Raw genomic sequence first — 27,963 nt, forward strand, 5'->3', positions numbered from 1 at the left:
GCCCCCCCCTTCTAGAATATCAAGGCCAATTTCCCCTGATAATTTCCTGGAAGATGATGTCTAAGCTCTTTCCTTGATCATGATTTTCAGGTAGTCCAGTAATTTTCAAATTATCTCTCCTGGATCTATTTTCTAGGTCAGCTGTTTTTCCAAGGAGATATTTCATGTTGCCCTCTATTTTTTCTTTTATTCATTTGGATTTGCTTTATTGTGTCCTGATTTCTCACAAAGTCATTTGCTTCTCTTTGCTCAATCCTAATTTTTAAGCAATGATTTTCTTCAGAGAGCTTTTGTACCTCCTTTTCTATTTGGCCAATTTGGCTTTTCAAGCTGTTGACTTTTTTTCATGACTCTCCTTCATCACTCTCATTTCTCTTTCCATTTTTGCCTCTATTTCTCTTACTTTTCCCTTTACCTTTCTTACTTTATCTTCAAAGTCCTTTTTGAGTACTTCTATGGCCTGAGACCAATTCACATTTTTCCTGGAAGCTTTGGATATAGGAACCCCGACATTGCTATCCTCTTCTGAGGGTGTACCTCAAATCTTCCTTGTCACTAAAGAAACTTTCTATAGTCTGCATCTTTCTTTGTCTGATCATCTTGCCCCTCTTTTACTTGACTTTTAACTCCTTCTTAAAGTGGGACACTGCTTCCTGGATGTACTGTCCCAAGCTTTAGGGGGTCTAAGATGGTATGATTTAAGGAGGGGCAGGGTCTTCACTCACCTGGCCTATTCTCTGGTTTGTAGATAACCCCAGTCAGCAAAACTTTGTGTGCTATGGTTTTTAGCTCCAACGAGTCTGCACCCTTCCCTCACCTGGGCTACTGCCACTCAAGCCTACTTCCTGGTTCCCAGCAGGGGTGAAACACCGAAGTTCTGCCTCAGTGCCAGCAGAGACCCCTATAATCTTCCCCTGGCCAACTTCTTAGCCCTCTCCCCAGACTGTGAGCTTAGTTCCAGATGACATTGGTGCTGCAGCTGATTCAGAGCCTCTGGGGGTCTCTTTCTTGGCTTGCCTGGGACTGGATCTGTGTCAGTGTGACTGCGGGGTTGAGCTCCACTCCTGCCCTGGCACAGCAGCCCCCTCCTTCCGACCTTCTAAGTCGTCTTTGGCTAGAAAATAATCTCAACTGGTTCTTTTGTGGGTTCTGCTGCTCCAGGAATTGTCCTATGGCATTATTTGGAGGTTTTGGGGAGCAATCGTGTTGTGAGTTCCAAGAGCTTATTGCCTTTACTCCACCATCTTGGTTCTGCCTCAGAAAAATCGCCTCATTCTTTTCCTTTGGGAATCCCTAGACTGTGTAGATAGGAGGGGCTGCTTATCTTCAAAGGACCCCAGCTGCACAGCCATTATGCCAGCCTGGCACAGATTGGCTGGCACCCATCTTGCCTCCCAAGGACACATGAGGAGTCCAGTTTGGGGTGCCGCAACAAATTGTCAGCTCAGGGGGAGCTTTGTCCTTGACACATTCAGGGACTCCTGCATGCTCTGCGTCTAGTGTTTCTAGAAAATATGGCTACTCTAAAAGACAAGTTCAGGGGAGCCCTTAACAGTAGTAAAGAGAAGTTAGACTACCCAAGTTCCAGTTCCTGTCCATTAGACCTTGGGTAAGTCTTTTCTTTCTGACATTCACTTGCCCCATCTAAGATTCAAGAGAGGGGCCAAATAGATGAAAGCAGGCCTCTGATAATGAAATAGTTAAGGCAAACCAGCTGATGTGGTGGTTGCATCTGACCTTGTAGACAGCTTTTGTAAAGTCTTTTTTTTGTGTGTGTGTGGCAATGAGGGTTAAGTGGCTTGCCTAGGGTCACACAGCTAGTAAGTATCAAGTGTCTGAGGCTGGATTTGAACTCAGGTCCTCCTGAATCCAGGGCCAGTGCTTTATCCACTGCGCCACCTAGCTACTCTGTGATGTCTTTGTAAGGAGTTTTCATTTGTCTTACTTCCCTGCTGATAGGAGGGTGTTGGCCAAGACCAACATTGGTTATTATAGTTGCCTGGAATTTGGCTTTCTTTTGGTGTTTTCAAAATGTGAGTTCTGTGCTTCTCTTGTTCAGGTTTTTGGGTAAGAACCATGGATAAGCATCAGGGAACAATGGAAAGACCTTTGGGGTTGAAGCCTGATCTGGGTTCAAATCATGACTCTGTATGTCACTTCCTGGTTGATCATGCGAAAGTCAGTTTACCCCTCTTGGCCTCAGTTAAATGAAGAGACTGGACTAGAGGAGATCTTCCAAGGTCCCTTTGAAATGCTCTTAAGTCTCTACTCTGATTGTGCCATCTCAATAATTCTTCCTTCTTAGCCAGCACTTGGTCATTATGCACAAGTTGAAAAATCCCTCCAATAACATTTTTTAAACTTTCAAGTGTACATGTGTGCTTTACTTTACACAATGTATTCCTTCCTAGATACCTAGGAGCATAAAATCTAAAATAAGTAGCAGGGGTAGAAATTGGGAAGATATGACCACAGGTTCACTTGTGTTATGAAGAAATAAAGATGATCCAGACAATGATTTATTCAGCAAGTCACGTGACTGCAGAACCAAAATGGGTCCAAGGCTCTTGGTCAGCATGAAGACCTCCAACCGTGGCTTCTACACAGTTAACATAGAGTTAAAGGGAATGAAAAAACAGAATGTAGGGATTGGACCACCTTGTTCCTTCTTGGTGGAGAGGACTGGGAGACGCTGAGGTGAAGAAGGGGAAGTTGTGGTTTTCCTGTGATCAGGTGATTTACAAGAAGCTGGACCATAACTTCACAAAATGGTGGCTAAGAACAAGATGGAGTTACTAATGCTAATGCCAGGACGGTTGCAATATATTTTTAAAATGGTCATTGAAATCTTTGGAAAAAAGATGTTTTCTAAGTTTGATTTTTGTGGGGAAAAAAAAGGCTGAAAGTCCATTTCCAAGATTTTACTCGACCACACCCTGTCCTCATTGCCGCCTACCATTTCTGTGCCCAGAGGGGTGATGCTTCTGTAGCTAACTCATGCCTGGGACTGTCGTTAGGTTTTTGTGACTCTGAATTCAATTTCCATGCCAAGGTGCACATCCATCTTAGAGATGTTGTATGGTCACTTGTTCAGTGGAGGACCTTTGCCCTGGTTCTCATCCATGCCTAGAATGTATCTGTCTCCTTATCTCTGCCTTAGAGACTAGCTCCTCTCACCTTTAAGGCCTTGCCTGAGTACTGTCTGCTGCATGAAGGTGAGCAGCCTCCCTCCCAGCTGCTTTGTATGCATTTGTGTTTGTTATTGATGTGCTTCGCATCGGGTGACATGAATCTTCCCAGCTCTCTCTGAAATGCTCATTTCTTACAGCACAAGAGTATTCCATTATATCCATATACCATCATTTTTTTTTCAGGAATTGCCACAGCTGTGTTGACTGGCTACGCCACAATTCCATGTTTTCTGGCTCAGCTGGGCTCTCCCTGTGAGAAGCAAGGTGGCCCTTTTATTCCTCTCTGATTGATTTCTTATCTAACTCCCTGTAGAGGCCATTGTAGAGCTCTTTCCCTCCACAGCTCTGCATTCCTCCTTGTCCTTGCTGTCTGCTGAGGACCTTGCTGCTTATTGTAGTGGGAAAAATGGAAACCGTTTGATTGATACGAGCCTCTCTTCCTTGAAGAACTCCCAAACATTATCCTCTGCTCTCTCCTTCTTTCCGCCGTCAGTGACAAAGAGATGGCCCTTCTCTTTCCCAAGGCCACCCTCTACATAAGCACTTGATCCCAGCCCTTCCCCCCGCCCCCCCTTCTTGGCAGATTGAATCATCCGCCATCTCTCCCTCCCTTTTTTTATTCCTCAGCCTCCCTCTGTAACCTGGTTTCTTCCCTGCTGCCTTCAAACCTACCCAGGTCTCTCCAGTATTTAGAAAACCTTTGCTAAAACTTTGCAAGTTTTTGTCTCATATCTCTTCTCCCTTTCAACTTTTTCTTGTAAAAATGTCCATACTCAATGCCCCCATATCCTTCTTCTCTGTCCTCAGGCCTTGACAATTGAGTTAGCAATGCTTTTTTTCTCTTCTCCATCCTAATGCTTCTTGGCTTTGCTGCTACATTTGACCCTAATGAATGACCCAGCTTTGAGCAGCCTGGCTAATCTCTCTGGGCTTTTGTGACCCTGCTCTCCCCTGGCTGATTGCTCCTTCCCAGTGTCCTTTGCTGGTTCATCATCCATATCATGACCTCTAACTGCTAGTGTTCCTTGAGACCTGCTTCTCTCCATATTCTTTGTAAGCTCATCAGCTCCCTCGGACTTGACCGCCATCTTAATGCAGATCACATGCGTATGTGTGTGTGTGTATGTATGTATACATAGACATATATTTAAGTGTGTCTGTTTATCCCCGACCTTCAGTTTCTGCATCACCTGTTGCCTCTTGGACAGACATACTGGAGTGGTTCCCCATTTCTTTCTTCAGCTTATTTTAGGGATGAGAAAATTGAGGCAAACGGGGTCAAGTGACTTACCCAGGGTCAAGTGTCTGAAGCCAGATTTGATCTTCCTGACTCTAGGCCTGGTGCTTCACCTCACTGCCCACTCTTTCTTTATTTCTGCCTTAGAGAGCTCCTCTCTTTAAGGTCTCCCCTGAGCACCGAGCACTGTCTGCTGCATGAATCCTTTCCTGATTCCCCCAACAGGTGAGTGCCCTCCCTCCCAAACTATTGTGCATTTATCGACTTTGTCGACTTTTTGAGTTGCTTTGTCCACTTTGACAAACATTTTGAATTAGGTGATTCATTCATACTATATTGAGCTAAATAAATGTGAGCGGTGTGGATTGAGGCTAGAAATACAAATGAAGGGCATTTGTTTGGAAAGTGTGATTTCTCCAGGCTTAAAAAGAGGTTTAGGGTCTTTTTTTTGGACTCTTACTTAACATTTTGACGTGAGCATCTGAAAGTGTCCCACCCTTTTTGGATATTTATTAAAATTCTTGTTTCACGAAAGCCCAATGTTTAGTTTCAACCTAATCAGTTTTTGAACCCTAATCTGGTGGTAATTTGGGGGGCTCTCTTACTAGAAAGCCTCACAGTAGTCCTCCATGAGTGAAGAACTAAGATGACATCCCGCTTAGGGGACCAAGTACCACACCATCTTTGCAAAACACAAGTGGATTCCTTTTTTTGCCCAAGGTTTTTATTGCATGTACTTTCTTTAGTTTAAATATTTATCCTTTTAAGAAATATTTAAGTTAAGTCTTTTTTCTAAAGGGTGTCTTAACATTTCATCAGTTGGGTTGTGGAAATTTAGCGGTGGTGATTTTGAATTTAAAACAAAATTAATGCGACTAATTTCTGTGCTTTTTCTTCCTAGTTTTTGTGTTTTTTGATCTGACTGTAGACGATCAGTCTATTTATCCTAGTGAATTAAGAGAAAAATACATCATGTCAAAAACACTTGGAAGGTAAATACTTTTTCTTATTTCAGGAATTCCACATCGTTGTTTTATTTTATTGTAAATTCAGGTTTCTGGGGTTGTCCCTGCTGGTTTTCTAATGGAATTGAAATGCTAAACATTGTAAATGAGAAGTTTAAATGTTAATTTGTGGGCCCATATTCTTCCTCTTGCCCCTCCCATCTGCTTCCCAGTGAATGGTTATGTCTAAGGGAAATGCTTTATAATTTGGGAATTTTTTCAGTAAGTTAGCTACATTAGGAAAATGGCTAGAGTTGAAGTATCCCATTTCTGAGTTGCAAGGGGCCTCTGGCACCATCTTGTTCCATTCCCCACCCCCACCTTACCTAAATAAAGAGCCTCTGCTATTACATCCTTGAAAAAGGGGGTCGCATCCAACCTGGGCTTAAAGGCCCAGAAGGCAGGGAATCCCTCACCTCTGGGTGCCCTCATTGTACTTTGGCATTAGGAAGAGTTTGCTGGTCTCACACTTAAATAGGCCTCTTCTGCCCTTCTGCCCTTTTGTACCTGATTCTGGTCTCTGGGCTCAAATTAAAGTAGCCTCACCCATGGCCTTTGAAGAGAGCTAACTTATCCACCAGAGGCTTTTTTCTGACCCTAATTCTGACCTCTGATGCCATGAGTTCGGTCCTGTGAATATCTTGGTTGCTCGCCCCTGGATCTTTTCCAGTTTATCAATGTCCTTCCTAAGATGCTGGGGCCAGAAATGATCCCAGTACTCCAGATACAGTCTGACCTGGGCACAGTGCCAATGTGACCCTCATCTCCTTGTCCCTTTCAGAGTAGTCTAAGGGGACATTAGCGTTGACTCAGGTTGAGTCTCCAAAGCCTTTTTTTTTTTCCTCAGACCACCGGCAATGCCTTATGCTTTTGAGGTTGATTTTCTTTTGAACCTCACATTTATCCCAGCTTGACTTCTCTCTTCCTAGATCCAGCCCAGTTGTTACAGCCTGTCATGGTCCTTTGGGGTCCTGACTGGGTCACCTTGTGTGTTAATCGTCTCTTCTAGCACTGTGCCATCTGTGCTTTTTATACTGATAAATACGGTAAATGCCATGACCCCTGCCTGGGACGTTCCCCATAGGATCTGCCAAGCTGACTTTGAATCATCAATGACTAATTCTTTGAGTCTAGCTCAGTAACCAATTCCACAACCACCTCATTGTCCAGCCCATAGCTCTCTGTTTTGTTGGTAAGGACAGTGAGAAAAACTTGATCAGATACTTTTTTTTTTTTTTTTGTGGGGCAATTGGGGTTAAATGACTTGCCCAGGGTCACACAGCTAGTAAGTGTTAAGTGTCTGAGGCCACATTTGAACTCAGGTCCTCCTGTCTCCAGGACTGGTGCTTTATCTACTGTGCCACCTAGCTGCCCCCCAGATACTTTCTTAAAAATTAAAATTTAGGGAAACTATACCTACAACATTGCCTCCAACTGTCATCTTAGTCACCTTGTTAACAAAGGAAATAAGGTGAGTTTGGCCTGATCTGTTCTATGCTGATTCTTTGTATTCACTGCTACCCTTTCTGTTTGTTCACCAGCCATCCCTTTAATATGTTGTAGAATTTTGCCAGAAATCCAAGCTTATAGTTTGCCGGTTTAATTCTCTTCCCTTTTTTTAGCCATTGGGACATTTGTCCTTCTTCAGTCTCTGCTAGTCTCTTCTATCCTTTTTTTTTTTCTTTTTTAGCTAAGTGATTCTTGGTAGCTAGGTTCTATTTTTGGAAAATTCAAATTTATCAAACATACATTCAAATAGATTTTTTTTTTTTTGCTTTATAAAAGGATTCCAGCTCTGCTTCTGGTCACGTGTTTGGCCTTTCGTTTCTGTGGGGCTCAGTTTCCTAATCTGTGAGATGTACCTCATGTTAAAAAATGTTGCTCTCGAGTATAAGGATTCTTTTTTTTGTGTGTGTGAAGGGCAATGGGGGTTAAGTGACTTGCCCAGGGTCACACAGCTAGTTAAGTGTCACGTGTCTGAGGTCGGATTTGAACTCAGGTACTCCTGAATCCAGGGCCGGTGCTTTATCCACTGCGCCACCTAGCTGCCCCTAAGGATTCTTTTTTAACCCGTGACATAATTCTCAGACTCAGGACATCCTAGTGGTAGGATTGTGAATATACAATATGGAAGAAAGCTACTACAAATTCAGTGATGCTTTTAAATGAATGTGTATTTTATTGAATACAACAGTATCTATATCTCCTTGAGAAATTGTAATAACTACGTGCAGTAGACTCTACTCAGTCTCCTGCAGCCATGGTTTGCTTATGGTCAATCCCTGGATGTTTTTCTGGCATTGAGTAAAGAAAAGAATGAAAATGCTTGGTGTTTATTGCATTTTTAGCCCATTTACGGTCAAGTCCATAGCCAGGTCCAGGTTGGGCTATATCTTTACAGTCCCTTCCAGTTCTATATGATCCTGTAATCAAGAAGGATTCACCTTTTAAATGGTGCTCTTTTAGCTAATTTGCTGGAGGGAGGGGCTTACTCAGGACTTTAGTGGAGTAAATCAGATCTGCTGATTTCTGGGGTGCACAAAGTGACCTCTTAAGCTTTGAGATTTGCCATAACCTTTTCCCATAAAAAAAAATTGCAGCCACTAATTGTAAAAGTCTGTTTTTAAAGATCTAGGTAGATTTTCATTCTGAACTTAAAGTTGTTTTTTCAACAAGGTGGGGAGATGAAGGAGGATCTTCTGAAATACGTGTTCACTGGGAGATGAGTGAGATGTGGTGATCATAGTCAGCATTAGCAGAGCCAGATTGTTGGGTAGTAACTCCAGGAGGCAACCATTAGGGTCAGAGGAGGTGATAGCAGCAACACCTTTAAAGGGAAGGAAAAAGCCAGAGGCATATAACAGCCCAGGGGAGCCATCTCTTGCTATTCTTTCCCAACCCTAACTATTCTCCCAAAAGGTGAAAAGGAATATGGACTTTGATTTATATCGGGGTTCCTCCTCTCTGAAATGATGGGATTGGAGCAGTGGCTTGTTTGAATTCTAAATTGGACACAGCTCAGTGGCACAGTGAATAGAACACTGGCCCTGAAGTTGGGAGGTCCTGAGTTCAAATCTCACCTTGGACTAGCTGTGTGACCCTGGGCAAGTCACTTGATCCCAATTGCCTTAAACATCCCAGGGGCATCTCCAGTCATCCTGATGTATATCTTGCCACTGGGCCCAGATGGCTCTAGAGGAAAGAATGAGAACTTTGCACAGTCCTCTCTTACTTAAATCCAATTCACTGCAAGTCATGACATCACTCTGGGAATCCAGGCAGAAAGTAGTCTTGGAGGATACTTCAAGGCCCACTACCATTTACTCTTTTGTTGTTGTTGTTGTTGTGTTTTGGTTTTTTGGTGAGGCAGTTGGGGTTAAGTGACTTGCCCAGGGTCACACAGCCAGTAAGCATCAAGTGTCTGAGGTCAGATTTGAACTCAGGTCCTCCTGAATCCAGGGCCAATGCTCTATCCATTGCGCCACCTAGCTGTCCCCACTACCATTTACTCTCCTTGGCCTTGTTGATGAATGGGTAAGGGCCTGTCATTTCTTTTCTTTTCTTTTCTCCTTTTCTCTCCTTTCCCCTCCCCTCCCCTCTTTTCTTTTTTAAAATAGCACCAGGTGTTGTTGGTACCTTCTGCACCACTGGCTGCCTCCATGAGCCTAACCACCTGGTTTCAAGAATCTTGGATATCCCTTTTGCCTCAGTCTGAAGCTTACACTTACACAAGCTAATATAAAACTAGTTGCTTTGCATTAGAAAAGGGGTGGGGGTGGGGCAGCTAGGTGGCACAGTGGATAGAGCACCGGCCCTGGATTCAAGAGGACCTGAGTTCAAATCTGGCCTCAGACACTTGACGCTTACTAGCTGTGTGACCCTGGGCAGGTCACTTTAACCCCAATTGCCTCATTAAAAAAAAGAAAAAGAAAAGAAAAGGAGTCGGACGTAGGACCAGCATCTTTTCTAGGCCACCTCCTACAGGAAGCCTTGCCCAACCCCTCTTGAGTCTAGTGTCTTCCCTCTTAATTATTTCCTATTTTTCCTCTATTGTATATATTTGTTAGCTTGTTGTTTTTCTTATTAGATTGTAAGTTCCTTGAGGGGAGGGTCTATCTTCTTCTGCCTCTTTATATCTCCAGCGCTTAGCACAGTGTATCCTGGCACATAGTAGGCACTTAATAAATGCTTATTGACTGACTACTGAAAAAGCCTTCCTTTTCCCCCCACTTACCTACTCCAGAACAGGGAGGTCATCCCTGCTTCCACTGGAGATTGGGACCAGGTGATTCTGTCAGCAACAACAACCAACTTTTGCACATTTGCACGTCTCTGTTTCTGCCTTTTATCTGCCAGGAACAGAGCCTTGACATTCTCTTTTGGTTGTTGATTTGGAAGCTGTCCAGGTGTGACTGTGCATTCCCCTGTTCATGCTGTTGCTCCCATAGACAGACCTCCTGTAGAGTCTGTTCTCTTGGCGAGCCAGCCATAAGATGATTTCCTAAACTCACCTTTCAGCAATACAGGCGAGGAGCCACGTCCACAGTCGGTTGGTTACTGGTGGGAAGCTGCTGATGCTGCTTTTTTTCCATCAACACAGAAAGCTAGGCACTGACTGAGACAGAAGTCTGCTCTTTGAGTGTTTACTTCATGAAGCATCCTGGCTTTTCTCTGTCTCAGGAGGATAAGGCACACGGTATTTCAATTTTTTCCTTGTGCCCCTCTGCTCCATTAAGACAGGCCCAGCCTGCAGTTTCCTTTGGAGCAAAGCAGACAAACAGGTGTTCTCGCTTCTTTCTCCAGGCATCATCTTAAAGGTGGTGGAGGGAATCCTTGGCTGTCAGAGCCCCTGGAAAGGTCCCCCAGGCCCCAAGAAGGTTGCTTTGGCCCAGAATTCCTTCATTCACACCATCCACTCTGGGGAATGCTTTCATTTGAAATGAAACAGCTGTAGCTCTTTGCAAGCATCATCATTTATGCCTAATGACCATCATTCATTTGGTCTTCGGAGCAATGCCAGTAGGGAGGGCATGCTAGCAGGCAGGGATTGTTCGGTTCCTCCCTTTATATCTCCTTAGTGCCTGGCATACAAGTGCATAATAAGTGCGAATTGAATGGACTAGAGCCAAGAGTGTGTGCGGCAGCCCTCGTGGTCCACTTTTCTACCTTTAGGATGGAGAGGGCTGGCCTTGGTGTCGGGAGGATCTCATCTGTGTGACTCTAGATAAGTCCCGTAACCTCTCAGTATCCCAGGCAATTCTCTGGGAAACTTTAGGTTATGGATGAGTTGTCTATTTGCACTGGTAAACAGTGTTTCTATAGCTGGATTATCCTGCTCAAGTAACATTGTAGCGCCTGGTGTGTTGTGGGTGCTTAATAAATGCTTGTGGATTCACTGAGGGTAAGTAACTTAAATAACCCCAAGGATCAGAAGAAACAACTTATTGCAGTTTTAAGACGTTAAGTGTTGGCCTGGTGTTACCAGGCTGTAAGGCCTGTTGGGTTAGTAGCACTTAACTCTGGAGCACTTTGAAGCCGCCCAGGTGTTTTCTTGTTTCAGGATAAGCCATCTTCCCAGTGTTTCCTCCTGATCCCCTACACTTCATCCTAATGAGTTTCTTCTCCTCCCGGATGGTTTGTGGGATGGTCTCATAGCCTCTGCTCACCATCAAACAAGACATAGCAGTGGTGAGTGGAGTGAGAGGAAAGTCCTGGTCAGCTCACGAGGATTATAAAGTAATCTATAAAAACCACCTCTTCCCCCAGTGGCGCCTGTGGAGAGGTAAAGTTGGCCTTTGAGCGGAAAACGTGTAAGAAAGTCGCCGTGAAGATTATCAGTAAGAGGAAATTTTCTATATGTGCCACGAGAGAGGCGGTAAGTACCTGCCCTGGTTCTGAATCGCCCTAGAGTTGGGCCTTTTTTTTTTCTTTCTTTCTTTCTTTCTTTTTTTTTTTTTTTGGTGGGGCAATGAGGGTTAAGTGATTTGCCCAGGGTCACATAGCTAGTAAGTGTCAAGTGTCTGGAGCCGGATTTGAACTCAGGTCCTCCTGCATCTAGGGCTGGTGCTTTATCCACTGGGACACCTAGTTGCCCCTATAGAGTCGGGCCTCTTAACCTGGGGCTGTGGAGATTTCTGAGGGTCATGTTTGTTTTCATTAGCCATCAATTGAAGTGAGTGCTTCCTGTAGTTATGATGCTGAGAAGAGGCCTGTACACAGGTTTCACCAGATGGCTGAAAGGAGGGGTTCAGGGCAAAGAAAAGGGGCGGTAGCCTTGCACTAAGTTGAGGAAGCCCAGTTGGTTGGGGAAGGTCCAGAAGCTGAGGATGGTCTGGGCCACTCAATAGCTGTGCGCCCCAGAGCAAGCTGCACGTTTTCTCTGAGATCCATCTCTAAGATGGGGATGGTCCCCTTTCCATCAAACCTCAGAAAACCTACAGTAAGTAAAAGAGCTTTGTAAAGTGGAGCATGCTGCAAATGTCAGGTATTATTTTCAGAAGAGCTCTTGATTCACATCTGTTCCTACAGAAGACTTTGTGTGTGTGTGTGTGTGTGTGTGTGTGTGTGTGTGTGTGTGTGTGTGGCAGGGGTGGTGGTGACGGGGAGACGTCAAGGGGAGTGATTTTTGGTAGCTTGGGCAGTTCCCAGTGTGGAAACTCCCTCCACCAATGCAGATAGATCAACTCCAACTCTTAGAGCTGCCTGAAGACACCAGGAGATTAAATGACTGTCCCATAGTCCCAGGGCTGCTGGACTTGACCTCAGGGCTTCCTCCTCCAAAGCTGGGCTTCTATTTGTGCTACCAAAGATAGTGGTGCAGATTATTTTCTGTGACTCTCTTAAACACTAACTTAAAATTTTACTACAAGACTATAGTAGTAACATATGATAAGTATATAGTATTTATTTATTCATGTTTATGGTGTGCATATGCCTCTGTTTTCCAGTAGTTCTATTAGTTTTTATTCCGTCATCTTCTTACCATTTTTCTTTTAATATATATTTAATAAGTGAAGCTATTAATAATGGTCTTCATGCATATGAGCCATTGGTGGAGAGTCACCCTTGTTGTTTCATTTTGCTTTATGTTCAGCTGTTTCTGGGTATTGTCCCTTAAGGCTCAGTTTTTTTCTTAGACTACCATTTACACATTTAAAGGAATTTCCTTTTTGTGTTCACACTTTGTTTTATAATTTTTCCCTCACAAGTTTCTGTTTTGTTTTTGGAGAACGGGAAAACTGTTATTCCCTTAAGGAAGCATTTTGCTACATTTTAATTACCTACTACCATATGTATTAAGCCTTCTTTTAGTCTCTTTTTCACAGTCCATCATTAATTAACAATGACTTTTAGTTTCTAAAACAAAAAAGGAAGTTGTTTGAGATGAAAGCTGAAATTCGTAGAAGTAGATACTTTGTACCCATTCATAATTGTAGATTCTCAGTTTCAATGGAGGGTGGAACTTCTACCAGTTACATTTCTCTTTCTAGTATATTTGTAGATTGCCTTGAAATATTGTTTCTGTATGCTTATACATCTCCTTGTCATCCTTATTTGAAGAAACGGATTGGAATTAGAACTTTTAAGACCTATCATTGTTTAAAAACATCACTTTCCTTTTCTTTTCCAAGGATCCAGCTTTCAATGTTGAAACAGAAATTGAGATTTTGAAGAAATTAAATCATGTAAGTATAACTTTTAAGGTTTATTTTTAAGTCTTAACCTCAGAAACTTTCCTTAGAAAACCCCATATCCATTGCATTTTTGGCCTTATCAGCTAACTTTGTCGGTTCATCAAAGTAATGGCAGCCTTGACAGATTAGTCTTTTAACATGGTTTATATAATACGTATCTGGCCAGAAACATTAACACGTCAGAGTAGACATTGTACACACACATATGCACATACCCACACGTACACATTTACATACCTACAGATGCCGATAACAGCTTTGGCGCATCCAGGGTCCTTCTTGTACCCCGATGCTTTGGAAGTGCTGATTTAACAAATACGGCACAAATTTCCAGTGGTGTTAGGGGAACGGTTATTGTCTGTCTGTGTTGTGGCTAATTTGTCTCAGGAGAGTGTTTTGTTAGCTAAAGAGGGGTGGGCTGTGTGGGGGTGTGTGAGGGAAGGGGAGTAAGCTTGTCTGTGGACTTGTTACATTTTCTATTGCAATAGTCCTTTTAATCACCAGTGCCTCCCCCTGCCCAACCCCCCATCTAAACACATAGATTCTACTCGGATGTAAGCATGATCTAGCCATAGCGCCTAACCCAATTACACAAAATTTCTAGTCTGAATACCTTTCCCAAACCAAAAAGCTCTCCACACTCTTTGAGACCCTTCTTTCTCCCTTAGACCTAGAAGTTATAGGGAAATAAATCCATATAATTCCTAGGGTCTTGATTTCCCTCATGGGCGTCTTCCTGACTGTACAAGAGTCTCCTCCTGGGGCAGCTAGGTGGCGCAGTGGATAGAGCACTGGCCCTGGAGTCAGGAGGACCTGAGTTCAAATCCGGCCTCAGACACTTAACACACACTTCCTAGCTGTGTGACCCTGGGCAAGTCACTTCACCCTGTGGCCTCACTTTCCTCATCTGTCAAATGAACCGGAGAAGGAAACGGCAAAGCCCTCCCGGATCTCCGGCTGCTTCTCCGCAGTGACCTTATGTATGATGTTGTTGTCATTGTTTATCCTGTCGGTTTTGCCTTGCGTTCTTTACCACGTCAAGGTTTTCCATCACATCCACGTGCCATTCCCTAAATCACAGGCATGTGCTGCTTTTGGTTACAAAGCCGAGGTGAGCATTTATGCTACTGATGAACTCTTGGAGCTGAAGCCCCCTGAATCTTGGGGCTAAAAAGGCCCTGACAACTTTTCTTTCATTGTGCTGCATTATTTTTTTTTTAAGTGAAGCAATTGGGGTTAAGTGACTTGCCCAGGGTCACATAGCTAGTGTCAAGTGTCTGAGGCTGGATTTGAACTCAGGTCCTCCTGAATCCAAGGCCAGTGCTTTATCCACTGCGCCACCTACCTGCCCCTTGTGCTGTATTATTTTTAAGGACATAAACTATGGAATGTCGAAGCTGGAAGGGATCTGGAACAAGAGCCAGCATTTATATGTAGCATTATAATAAAGCTTGTAAAATGCTGCAATGACCTTGGGAGGTAGGGGCTGTTATTATCCGCATTGTACAGATGAGGAAACTGAGGTGAAATGGCTTGTTCATGGCCACACAGCTAGTATGAAGCTGAGGCTGGATTTGAACTCAGGGCCTTCTGCCCCCAGGATCAGCACTGTACCTAGTACATTACCTGCCTGCTGGCTGCCCACTTCATAGTCCCTTAAGCCATGAGTTTTTACATCTTTGTCTTGACCCCGTCCTGTGGGTTCTTCTGCTTTCATTGGCAATGCTCCAGTGCCCATCTTCAAGTCTTTGCTCAGGCCTCGAATGCACTTCCTCCTCCTCATCTCAACTCCTTGGAATCCCTGGTTTTCTTCAAGGTTCAGCTCAAGCTGCCCGGCCTTCTCCGGAGGCCTTGCCTCATGCCCTCCCGCTCCCCAAACTGCCCCGTGCTCACTTTGTACATGTTCTGTATGTGCCCGCATGCACGTGTTGTCTTCTCTGCTATAACACATGCTGTCTGAGCAGACCCGCAGTGTCAACAGTAGATGTTTAATACGGTTGTTTTTTTTTTAGTGAGGCAATTGGGGTTAAGTGACTTGCCCAGGGTCACACAGCTAGTAAGTGTTGTGTCTGAGGCCAGATTTGAACTCAGGTACTCCTGACTCCAGGGCCAGTGCTCTATCCACTGCGCCACCTAGCTGCCCCAATAAATGTTTCTTGATTGATCCTCCCTGTCCCAGCCCAGCCTACACAGCTGGCTCGGTTTCTGACTTCCGTGGTTTCTGGCTAGCCTTCTCCACACCAAAAGGCCTTGTCTGAATGACTTACTGATCCATTGCCAAATGACTTCTGGTTGGAGCATCTAATTTTTGTTTTCTTTTCCCTCGGTATTATTCAGGACATGTGAATGTGGAGATGGGTGAGAAATGGCCCATCTTAGCTCTCTCCTTTAGTCTCCTTTACAGATCCTGGTGATCTGATACTTCTGTCCTTTATCTGAGCACGTAGGCCAGGGCTCACTGGCCCCACCAGGACGGTCTGAGCTCCTGAGAATTTTCTCTTGTGAAATTTTTCTGTAGCTGTAGTTGGTCTTTGGCGCCTTTAGTGTGAGAACCCTCCACAAGAGTCCCACATGAAGATTCCCCCCAGCGTGGAGGTGATAGTGACAGAGGTTGTGGTTTTCACCACACTGGAAAGGCTCTGAGTGCGGGTTCGGGTACAAACAACAGGCCTGTGGACGAGGCCCCGCTTGGCTGAGTTCAGTTAAGTCTTATTTGCTGTCAGGCAGATGGGTGAAATTTCTAGCCATAGAAACTCATGAAAAACGTGTGTTGAAGTGTGGAAGAGTTGGGTCTGCACTGGTAGATGTGCCGTGATTAGGAAACTGTTGTCTGTGTCCTTGACGCATCAGGCAGCATCTGCACTGTGCTTAGTGATCCGACGGAACACATTTAAAGTCCTTTTCATGGGGTCAGCTTTGCTCTGTTGATTGGCCCCCAACTGTTCATCTTGGCACCTTGTGAACCTTGATGAACTTGTCAGCCTTATTTGCATTGTGGTTACATATCTACATGTACATACACGTCTGCATAGGTACACCCATAATACATACATGTGTGTGTTTTATGTACGTATGCATGCATACCATCTCCTGCTAAATAAAGAGTAAGTCTCTGGAGGGCAGGAAACCTGATCTTATTTTCTGGGTGATTTACACAGTACGTACTGAACTTGTGATTGTTAAAGAAAAGAATGAACTACATAAGAAAATAACCATTGTCTAACAAGGGTTCTCACACCTGACTCACTACAAACCTATCCCAGCTCCTGGACAAGTAGCCAAGGCCCATATCTGATTATGGCCCAGCGTCTCGTGCCCAAGAGGACAGCCCGTGGCATCCCAGAGACAGAATCTGTGTATGGGCTGGCCTTGTGTCTGGGGCAGACGCTCTGTTCTTCTGGAGCTGCAGACTCAGGGCAGCAGGAGGCCGGGCCTTGGCCCACACTGACTGTTGAAGCAGACACCCAGCATCTTCACGTCCTCCCAATAGTACTGGATGCTCTTCTGTCCTCATGGCAGCCCCGGCCCCTCCCTCAGGCATCACCTCAGCTTCTGTTGACACAGTGTCTCTCCCACACGTGTCCCTTCCTTGCACTTCCCAGGCTGCTCCCTGAGCTCCGGCCCTGGACTCGGGCAGTGGTCTTCCCCTTGTTCTCCTGCCAAGTGCAGGTAGGACCCTGGCGTTCCCCTGCTTGGTGCGGTCCCCTGACTCCTTGGGACCTGCACAATCAAGCAGAATCTCCAGTGTTTGGCATTTTGAGCGTATGTGGGTGCATGCTGTCTCTCTTAGCTCAGTTGTCTGTTGTCTCATTAAGGGGAGAAGGAGCCATTCCACTAGGGTCTTTCTCATCCTGGTGCCTAAAGGCACTATCAGTGCCCGGCTCATGGTTGGCTCCTGCTAAAGGCTTGTGCGTTCAGTGATTCTAACGGTTGTCTTCTTTTCCTCTTTATTTTTTTAAGCCGTGTATCATCAAGATTAAAAATTTTTTTGATGCTGAAGATTACTTTATTGTTCTGGAATTGTAAGTAAATCTTTTTCCCGCCATCTCGATTCAAGTAATCTCAGACTCAGCGCCAGCTCACAGGGTTTACAGTAGGGGCCCTTGGGGTGCATTTGGACATGCAGCATTTGTACGAGGAGTATCTGCCCAGACATCTCCTTCGGGTGGCCAATCCAAACACTGTTCTGGAGTGGTACTTGAGGAATCACATCTTGTAACAAGTTGTGATTTAGTAGCTTGGAAATGAATTCTCCCACTTCAGCTCCTCTCTTGCTTAGAATATTCCCCTGCCTGATATTTATCTTATGATAAATTAGATAGATTATGTCGATCCCAGAATGAACATTGAGTATTTATCTTGGAAGCGGCTGCGCAAGATGGCGGTGCTTATACAAGACCACATTATATGGTAATTTCAGTTAGGGGCTGCCTTCTGTAGATGGGGGGAGGGGTTCTAGAAGCAACTGTAACAAAGTATTCCTAGGGCCTGGAGTTAAATCAGAATGTGGTTCTCCCTGACCACAAGGAGGCCAACTTCAGTGGCCAAGCACATCTGCAGCCTCTGTAGGGCCTATGTCTTTCAGAAGGGCAATAAGGCTTAGCCAGAGAATTCAGGGGCCCCAGAGGGAAGAAACAGGTGGTGGCACAAACAGAGGAATTCAGGATCACCTTGCTTATGGATATTGTTCCCTTCATTTCCTCCCCCACCAAAACTGGCAGAGGTCAGTAGTTTCTCGTATAGGCCTCTTCCCTGTTTTTCATGTCTAGAAATATTTCTGAATGTTGATGACTGTTGGAATCACAGTTTTAGGACTATGACCTAGAAGACGCGGGGTCTAGTGTCCTCGGACCTCTCGGGGTTTCAGTTTTCTCCTGGGAAATGAAGGGATTAGACTAGTTCAAACACTCTGTGTTCTTATCTCAGCTCATCAAAATTTGTGAATAAGGAATGTCTAAAAATGCTGTGACTTTGGTTTAGTTTTTTTTTAAATTATTTTTATTTCTTTTTATTTTTTTGGATTTCTTTTTAATATTTGGTTTAATGTTTGGTTTTTTCAGTATTCAGCGGACTTTCTTGGCAATGAATGTGACCGCTGAACCTTGTACTTTTTCTATTCTACTTGTATGTTACTGAGGGAATTTTTGCATTAGGAGTGGGAGGGGCCAAAGTCCTTTCCAACTATAAACTCCCCTCTAATTCTCTTTTTCAGGATGGAAGGAGGAGAGTTGTTTGAGAGAGTTGTAGGGAATAAAAGACTGAATGAAGCTACCTGCAAGCTGTATTTTTATCAGATGCTCCTCGCTGTAAAGGTAGATGAGTACTTGGGGTTTTTCTGTATCACTGTTGTATTTTCATGAGATAGATTAAATTTGAATGAACGGGGGCTTTGAGAGAGGCTCACTGCTCCCAAAGAGGGAGAAACCCAGGGGACGATTAGGACCAAAAAGAGGCAATTATGAATATTTCTTTTGTTTTGTACTTGACAAAAACATTCCACCAGCTTTACTTAGCTAACTAGGTGCGTGCTGCCTCATTTTAAGTGGTTACATTTCTGGGTTTTGTGCTAATATTTTTCTTTTAAATATATTGACTTGGAGTATCCATTATACCTTTATAGATTTTGGGGGGAAATTCTGGATTTACCTCAGTGCTGAAATACACACATGCATTTTTATGTCTATATCTCTATATAGCATAATATGAGCGAGGTTTGTAGGGGGAAACACAATCATTTCACTGTAGGGCTGAATTGGGTGATCCCCGAAGACCCTTCTAGCCCTGGCCCCTGTGGTGGAGAGAAATTCAGATGGGAATTTTCCCTTTTGTCATGCCTTCTTTGTATCTGGTTTTACCTTTAATGGCACTGGGTTACATGAAGCCCGCAGCAAGTGTGTGATGCTTTCTCTTTGAAATGAGTAAAAGAATTTTATGAGAAAAACTTGTTTCTGTTCTTAGAAATCTTTTTTTTTTGGTGTATCTAGCCCTTGTTTTTGTTTTTTTTACTTTAATCCTTCCTACACTTGAAAAATGCCAAACCTGTATAATGTCTCTTCTGCTAAAGACTAAATATATTAGGTTGTTAATTTATTAATTTATTGACAGCTTCTTAGTAAAAGGAACGTTTTTCCTCATGGACTAACTTGGCTCTGTAGAGAAGTGGGCCTTCTCTCATTTTGTTTTTTTCCCTTTTTAAACATTTTGCTTCAGTGTTCCAAAGCCCTTTGGGAGCAGCCAATGCCTTCCCCAAGTTTGGAGACTGGCAGAAAAAGTACCTTTACTCCCCTTTTCCTGGGATCAATCCATGTGAGTCCCAACTGGGATGATCTGCCCCATTTCTTGTTGAGTGGGAGTTTTGGCTAAAGGAGCTGGGTTTCCTGGGAGATGGGTGACCTGTAGAACCAGTGAAAAGCAAACAACAAACAACCCTGAATTTCACCTCAAAGAGATATCACAAAGACCATATCCTTTTTATAAATAGGACTACATTGATTGCAGTGTAGGCTCCCTTTGTCATGAATTGTCTCTATCCTGGGCTGCAGGAATTAGAAAGTTTAGATTTTTGCTTTCTCTTAAAAGGAACTTGAGGATTTTGTAAACCTTGGCATCCTCTGTTTCTCTTTAGGATGGGAAAATGATTTTGTGAAACAGGAGACTGACAATTCTCTTTTAGGAAGCTGAACTTACCTTGGAGAAAAATTAGATAATGATACATTAGCAGGAAGTTACTTTGGTGTTTTGATTTTTAAGGCAGTCTTATCTAGAGAATTTGATTATAAATTTATATATTATAAACAGTCTCATAAATAGGATTTTAAAAGTAAGATCATTTTCTGACACACTTGTATGTTAATTAGGACTTTGTTCTGAACAATGTACCTTGGAATTATATTTGGTTGTTTGGAAAGATTAACACTTTTTGAAATTGAATTTATACCTTCCCTGGACAGTTGATCTCCTGGGTGATACTCATTTCTGTCTCTGTAGTACCTTCATGAAAATGGTATCATACACAGGGACTTAAAGCCTGAGAATGTGCTTCTGTCATCTCAGAAAGAGGACTGTCTTATAAAGGTAAGGGGTCTTGTCTTCTGTGCTTGAGCAAATTCTGGAGGGTTCATTGGAAACCTTCTTTAAATTGTTAGTTATCAGAATTGAAATGTTAAACAACCTTGGAATCAGAACTGTATCCTTGGGGATCTTTTCTGTGGATGGTTTGCTTTTGCTCCATGTCCTTGATTTGTTTCCTCTCAGAGCACAGTCAGATAAAAAGCTGGCTCTGGAGCCAGCTAGGCTTGGGTTCATGTCTGGATGCTTGGCTCATCCTGGCTGAGTGACCCCGGGCAGGGTGCCTAGCCTCTGAGTGTCCTAGGCAACTCTTGGAGACTACAGGTCATTGCCTGCATTAGTGGGGGAATTCCTCCAGGCTCCTTGCACAGGTGATGTTGCACATCTGGTCACATGTAGCTGATAAAAGTAAAGGATGAGGGCAGCTAGGTGGCGCAGTGGATAGCGCACCGGCCCTGGATTCAGGAGGACCTGAGTTCAAATCCAGCCTCAGACACTTGACACTTACTAGCTGTGTGATCCTGGGCAAGTCACTTAACCCTCATTGCCCTGTTTAAAAAAAAAAAAAAGTAAAGGATGAGCACTAATTTTCCATGGATTTAGGACAACTGGTTTAGGTTAAAGTTTAAACTGTATAAAATGAACCGGTTGTCACTCTGTGTGGCCGGCAGATTTAGGAGTACACCCTCCCAAATGAACCCCTCTTGCCCTTACTTTTAGATTACTGATTTTGGGCAGTCAAAGATTCTTGGGGAGACATCTCTCATGAGAACCTTGTGTGGCACGCCCACCTACTTGGCTCCAGAGGTGGTCGTCTCCATGGGATCTGCCGGCTATACTCGGGCTGTGGACTGTTGGAGCTTGGGTGTCATCCTTTTCGTTTGGTAAGACCATCTCCTGGGCCTCAGAATTTGGGTGGAACCAGCTAGAGGCAGGTAGCTTTTGTTTAATTCATGTTCCGTTACTGCTGTTTTTAATACTAATTTTACCTGTAACACTATGTAAAATACCGTTCTGACTTTTGATTAGACAGAGGAGCTGCATGTTGTTGTCTGATTCTGAAAACATGATGGTTCCTTTTCCTTTCCATCCCCACCAAGCCTTAGTGGATATCCGCCTTTCTCGGAGCACAAGACTCAAGTCCCTTTGAAGGATCAGATCATCAGTGGGAAATACAAACTCATCCCAGAAGTCTGGAAAGCTGTCTCAGACAAGGGTATGAATGGATACACTGAAAGGCTTCAATGTTTGTGGGGTAGGGGTAGCCAGAAGAGGTGGGAGCTGTTGTCTCTTTGCTTTGAACCTTTTAGTTCTGCTTTGATTTAAATTCTGCGGCATTGGCTGCTCATGTTTTGGGTTGTTAACGCAGATATTTGTTTGAATAAACAGGCTACAGTTGTAGCAAAGAGTAGAAGAAGTAAGGGTAGAGAGCAACTCAACTTGGTAGGGTTTTAGAAATGCCACTTTTTAGGGGGCAGCTAGATGGTGTAGTGGATAGAGCACCGGCCCTGGATTCAGGATGACCTGAGTTCGAATCCAGCCTCAGACACTTAACACTAGCTGTGTGACCCTGGGCAAGTCACTTAACCCCAATCGCCTCACAAAACAAAAAAAAGAAATGCCACTTTTTAAATTCTCTAGAATAAAAAGCTGGATTAAAAATCAGGCAGGTAGAACTTTCACAACTAAAGAACATGACACGATCATCAACAATGGAAGGTCAAACTGTTTCTCCTGGTGGCGCATTATTCAAATGTGTTTAAGCCATTCCTAGACTAGTTTTGCTTTCTTTCCATATTAACCCTCTGTAAAGTCCTATTCTAATAATCTTGGAGCGTACAAGGAAGGTTCTTTACCTAAGCCTTGGTGTGATCAGCTTGTGTGTGTGATAGCTCTGCACTAAGAAGTGGAAGCATCTTCATCCTGCTTGGAAAGTTAGGATTGAATTCATTTGGAATTTAGACAGCAAGGGAATAGAGGAAGAGAAGTAGGAGGGAAAGGAGAAGAGAGCTCGATAAAGCAATCCCTAGTGACCTTCAGTGTATTTGGAAGAATGTGGGAAGAGGAAGGTTGAATTGATTGTAAGGGACGATGTCATGAGTTTAAACCCTATGTTTAAGCAGCATGTGGAGCTTGCTCACAGCTCTCCTGGGCTCTGTTCCTCCTTTAGCCATTGGTGAACAGTGTGACCCCAGGAAAAATCATTTGTTCAGTCTGAGATTCACTTTCCTCATCTGTGAAATAATAGGGGTTAGACTAGATTAGAAGTCCTTAACCGGGGTCTGTGGATAGATTTCAAGATGCCTATGAACTTGGATTGCGTCTTCATTTTTACCAATATCCACTTGAAATTTAGCATCTCCTTCAGTTATACGTTTTTTTTTTTTTAAAACTCCATAATTCTAAGAAGGAATCCATAGGCTTCTCCAGACTGCCCAAGGGGCCTCAGACCCCCAAAAAGGCTAAGAACCCTTAGACAGGATAGTCTCCGAGGTCTTTTTTTGCTTTGTTTTGTTTTGTAGGGCAATGAGGGTTAAGTGACTTGCCCAGGGTCACACAGCTACTAAGTGTCATGTGTCTGAGGCTGGATTTGAACTCAGGTCCTCCTGACTCCAGGGCCAGTCCTCTATCCACTGCGCCACCTAGCTGCCCCCTTCCAAGGTCTTTTTTTACTACTGTGATTCTATAATCATGTCCCAGGAACATGATCTGAAGAAAGTGGGAATGTTTAGCTGGAGAGAAGATTTAGTGGGGACAAGGCTGCGTGGCCTTGCTCTGTTTGGCCCCCAAGGCCAGAACCAGGACTAGTGCAAAGAGGGAGATGGATGCATGATTCCCAAAGTGCTATGGGTTTCCTCTCCCTGGGGGTATACGGAATAAAGGCTTTGGGGCCACTTGGCACTGAGGGCTGTGACATAATGGAACTCCTGTTTGGGTGCAGGTTAGACCGAATGGATTCTGTGTCTCTTTCCATTTGGAAGTTCTGTAATCTGTCACTGGTATAACGCCTGGACCTTTTAATATAATGTTGAGTGGATGGATCGACTGATTGATGGGTAACCTGCCATATCATTTGATTTTAGCTTTGGATCTTGTTAAGAAGTTGCTGGTAGTGGATCCAGAGAAACGTTATACAACAGAAGAAGCCTTGGCACATCCATGGCTTCAGGTAGGTATTAAAGGTTGTCCTTACAACAGAGTGCTGGCCACATTTTCTGTGCTGAGTTGATGACCATCGACATGTCAGAACTCTTATTTTGCGGCCCAGTTGTTTTCAGCTGAACCCATCAGTTTATTTAATGAACTTACCACTACATTGAGCAGATCTGGTAGGTGGCTACCCTGGGGGCAGAGTGCAGGGCGATGTGCCCGGGGACACTTTGTAATGTGGTTTTATTATAGGTGAGCACAGTTTTAGACAATTCTGATCTCTTCAGTATGTGGGTACTAATTTAAACTAAGTCAGGTCGCTGCGTTACAGGAAGGCTTCAGGTTCCCCTGGGGGCAGTAACACACAGGTAGGGCGGTTGTTGTTTTTTTCTCCAGACATTGCTTAGAGTGAATAAATGTCAGGTCTGGGCTTTGTTCAGAGCCCTGGAGGGATGTGGGCTAGGCAGGGGGAGCGCTCCACCAAGCCTCTGCCCTTGAAGGATTTCCTTCTAGCCATTGCTTGTTATTAAAATAAAATGAAGATGTCATGAATCCACTGCAAGCCATATATCATATGGCAGATTTCCGTTCCGCTTTCCTGAATAGTGTACCAAGGGTCCTATCAGGGAGAAGAGGGTGGGAGAGGGCGGACTGCACACCAGCCACGTGAAAGTATTCAGCATGTGAGGAAGGGCTGAGCCCTTGGCAGGGGGAAGATCCCATCGGGGACAATTGGGTAAAATGTCTGTGAAGTCCCAGAGATGGTGGAAAAATGTTCTTTGGCGATAACATTGCCCTCACGGTCTGCCCACTAGGGTTTTAGGGTGAATTACTCTTCCTTTTCCAATGGTGTGTTAACTATCCTGTTTAGATTATAAGCTGACTGTGTGGCTGTGTCCTTATTCTGCTGGGCCCTAGCATGCACCACCCTCGCCCTTAGTAAAGCTGATTTAGAACATGTTGAACACATGGCTTTTTCATTTGCTGTTTCCTTTGGGATTGGGAGGTCTTTCACCCCCATTAATTGGGCTAGAAAATACTTAATAGCATTAGATGAATTGATAGACAAGGGGATACTAAATTGAAAGCTTTAGATATAGGGGCCCTGACATCTTCCTCTGAGGGTGTACCTTGATTTTCCTTGTCACTAAAGAAACTTTCTATGGTCCTAACCTTTCTCTGTCAGCTCATCTTGCCTTTCTTTACTTGACTTTTAGCTCCTTAAAGTGGGGCACTGTTTCCAGGCTGCACTATCTCAAGCTTCAGATGGTCCCAGGTAGTATGATTTAAGGAGGGGCAGGTTCTTCACTTGCCTGGCCTGTTCCCTGGTCTGTAGATGACCCCAGACCAACTTTCTAATCAACCAGCTTTGTGTGTTGTGGTTGTCAGCTCTGACGAACCTGGGCCCCACCTGGGCCACTGCTACTCAAGCTTACCTCCTGGTTCCCAGCAGGGGTGAAAAACCCAAGTTCAGCCTCAGCACCAGCAGAGACCCCTGTAATCTCCCCCCGCCAAGGGCTTAGCCCTCTCACCAGACTGTGAGCTTAGTTCCAGATGACACTGGCACTGCAGCTGATTCAGAGGCTCGGGGGGTGGGGGGTGGGTCTCTTTCTCTGGTGAGGCCTTCCTGGGACTGGATCTGTGTCACGGTGATTGTGAGGTTGGGCTCCCCTCCTGTCTCTGCACAGCAGCTCCCTCCTTCCTTTTGAGTCGTCCTTGGTTGGAAGATCATTTCAGCACATTCTTCTGTGGGTTTTGCTGCTCCAGGAATTGTCCTATGGCATTATTTGGATGTTTTTGGAGCAATCATGTCATGAGTTCGAGAGCCGACTCAGAGATACTAAATTGAAAAGTGAACATTATCATAAGATAGTGAAAGGGGAGCTGAGGTGACATGGATAGACCTGCACTCGGTTGGACAGCTGAATGGGGAGAGACTTGAGCCAGTAGCAGTAGGATATGAGGTGATGACGGCCTGCATTAGGGTGGTGGCAATGTCAAAGGAGAGGAAGGGTGTATATTCAAGAGATGTTACAAGAGTAGGGATGCCAGGACTTGACGACTGATTGAACATGGGGCTGAGGAGTCAGGGATGACGCCTGGGCTGCCAAGCTGTTTTCTCCTTCAGTCAAGTGCAGGTATACATTTACCTCTGGGAGAAATAATTGGCCGAAATTTCCACCAGGTTGTAATTCATTGATCACATCTTTTCAGTGGGGAACAGATTTGGATGGAAGGGAGGGAGATGGGTGCCAGCATTGGGGGGTGGGGAGGCCTGGTTGTGCTGAAGGACTCTGCCCTCTGGACAGTTTTGTGTGAGGCCAGCTCTTTTCACAAAGATGAAATTTTAAAAATTTGCATATATAGCTTTGGGCTGTGACTCTGGGAGCAGGATTCCTCTCCCCTTCTCCACAAAAAGCAAAACCAAACCCATGCCCTATGACGTTGCTTTGGAACACGAGGGCTTTGGAGACAAGTGATTTGGAAACAAAAAGGGGCTTTTGTCATTAGGGATTCCAGTCTGAAGGAGAAGAGGATCCTTATCTATGTTCTAATAGGGGAAAGCTGTATTAGGGCTGGGTTGCTTTTTCCATGATTTTGTAGTTTGGGTCACAACTAGGAGCTGGGTGTGAACAATGCTTTTAAATTCAGTAAAATTTTTTACTTGTAATCTTGGTCTGACGGAAAACTATTACAAATAGATTAAATATGAAATATTTAGAATAAATAAACATGTATAATCCAATAAATATTTATTATAATTATGAAATATAAAACAAATATTTATGATTTATAATAAATAAGTATTGTAAATAGGAAATCATTGACCATTCCAGGGATCTGAATTTTTGTTGCTGTGGGCATTATTTGCTGTACTTCACTGCCCTTTTGTAACTTTGATGGTCTTGACGAGTCACTCTGGCTGAAAAGATCATCATGCCATAGCTCCTCTGGTGACTAGCCTCCTGAAACATTGCTAGGTTGATGTTCAGATGCACATTCTGAACCACCATGGAATCACGTGCTAGGGATGCCAGGACATAGATGAAAAGGCCCCTGCCTTCAAGGAGATTGCATTCTTGTGGGGTGAAAAATAATGTGCTCATTGGCAAATATGTAGAAAGTCATTTGACCAGAAGGATGGGGCTAGGGAGTGTGAAGTAAGGAGGCGTCTCCTTCCTGTGGGGAGGGAGCAGCGATGTTGTTCTTTGAAGGAAGCCAGGCAGAGGAGGTGGTGAGGAGAGAGGTCACTCAGAGGCAGCCTTTGACCAGGAGTGATATCTGACGAGTCTGTCAAGGTAGACTGGAGCCAGCTTAGAGTGTGAATCCTAGGGAGTAGTCTGAGGTTTTTGCACTGAGAAGTCACATGATAAGATCCCTACTTTAGGGATGTCACTTGGGCAGCTTTGTGGAGAATGGATTGGAGAAGATACTGGAGTCAGAACATTTCGGGAGAGACAAGAGTTGAGTATACTGATCTAGGAGTCATCTGCAGTACGATGATAATTAAACTCATTTGAGTCAGGGGACATGATGTAGTCGATGGTTTGGCAAAGGAGACTTAGAAAGAGCCATCAGATAAGAGGAGAACAAGAGAGTAGGGGCACAAAACCCCAGAGAGGGTGGCCAAATCATAAGAAGGCAATCGAGTTGACAGTTGAGAGGTAACTGGTACCTTTGAAGAGAGAATTTCAGTTCAGTGAGGTCAGAAGCCAGATTGCGAGGAGTTGATCAGTCAACTAACCAATCACTCAGTTTGCATTAAATACTGACACAGCCAGACACTGGGCTGAGATAGAACATGAAGATACAGAGGAGATGGAAATGAAGGAGAGGTGAGAGAAGGTTGTGTATGTGTGTTTTTACACACGTTTGGCTGTGAGAGGAAACAGAGAACAGGGACGGGGGGATACTATGCTCAAGCAAAGGTTTTCTAAAGTATGGCAGAGGCTTGGACATGCGTGCAGACAGAAGGAAAGAAAACAATTCTGTAAGGAGAGATCGAGGTTGAGGAGGGATGCTTGTGGGGGCGATTTACCAGAGCAGGTGGGAGGGAATGGGATCAGGCTTACAAGTAGAGGGGTTGGCCTTGGGGAGGACCACGTCTCATTAGAGACTGCAGTGAAAGAGAAAGACTGGGGGTGACATCAAGGTGTTTTGAGATGTAAAATGGTAGAGAAGAGAAAAACATGTATTTTCTCACTAAAGCATGCAGTGAGTTCCTCTTCTGAGAGGGACGGGGAGAAGGAAGATAGCCTAGCTCTCCCCCACAATTCCTCCACACAGATCCGGAAAACACATCAGTCCTGGTTGGGAAATGAAAGGGAAAAAGTAACAGTGTGTCTTTTTTCCAGGCCAGGTCAGCCTCGGGAGACAGAGACTGCACATGCTGTGGATGTGAGTCTAGTTGGGAAATGTTGTATGGGGCATTCTGGCACAGAGACTGAAAGAGGACGGAGGATGTGTAGTGGGGCAAGAAGAGGCCCCAGATCCACACAGAAGAACCTGACCTTGTGTGGGCTGTAGGAATTAGGTGCTGACTGTTAGCTTTGTCACTTAGGACTCGGTTCTAGGTTAGAAGCGCAGAGTGGACTGAGGAGAGGACCAGAACCTCACCT

At 44.3% G+C, this 27,963-nt stretch overlaps 1 protein-coding gene across 2 annotated transcripts in view; it reads left to right on the top strand.

Annotated features, from left to right (window-relative positions):
- CHEK2 (checkpoint kinase 2) overlaps positions 1–27,963 on the top strand; it is a 47,844-nt gene that overhangs the window by 12,290 nt on the left and 7,591 nt on the right. The window contains exons 5-14 of one of the 2 annotated variants that reach the window (XM_043978364.1): positions 5,330–5,420; positions 11,199–11,307; positions 13,064–13,117; positions 17,087–17,148; positions 18,339–18,438; positions 19,337–19,432; positions 20,114–20,200; positions 20,915–21,078; positions 21,295–21,410; positions 23,278–23,363. In XM_043978364.1, the coding sequence (XP_043834299.1) occupies positions 5,330–5,420; positions 11,199–11,307; positions 13,064–13,117; positions 17,087–17,148; positions 18,339–18,438; positions 19,337–19,432; positions 20,114–20,200; positions 20,915–21,078; positions 21,295–21,410; positions 23,278–23,363 (965 nt within the window). The remainder of the gene's footprint in view (positions 1–5,329; positions 5,421–11,198; positions 11,308–13,063; positions 13,118–17,086; positions 17,149–18,338; positions 18,439–19,336; positions 19,433–20,113; positions 20,201–20,914; positions 21,079–21,294; positions 21,411–23,277; positions 23,364–27,963) is intronic. The other variant, XM_043978365.1, reaches the window with a different exon arrangement.

The sequence above is a fragment of the Dromiciops gliroides genome, chromosome 1 (assembly GCF_019393635.1).
Source record: "Dromiciops gliroides isolate mDroGli1 chromosome 1, mDroGli1.pri, whole genome shotgun sequence".
NCBI classification, from domain to species: domain Eukaryota; kingdom Metazoa; phylum Chordata; class Mammalia; order Microbiotheria; family Microbiotheriidae; genus Dromiciops; species Dromiciops gliroides.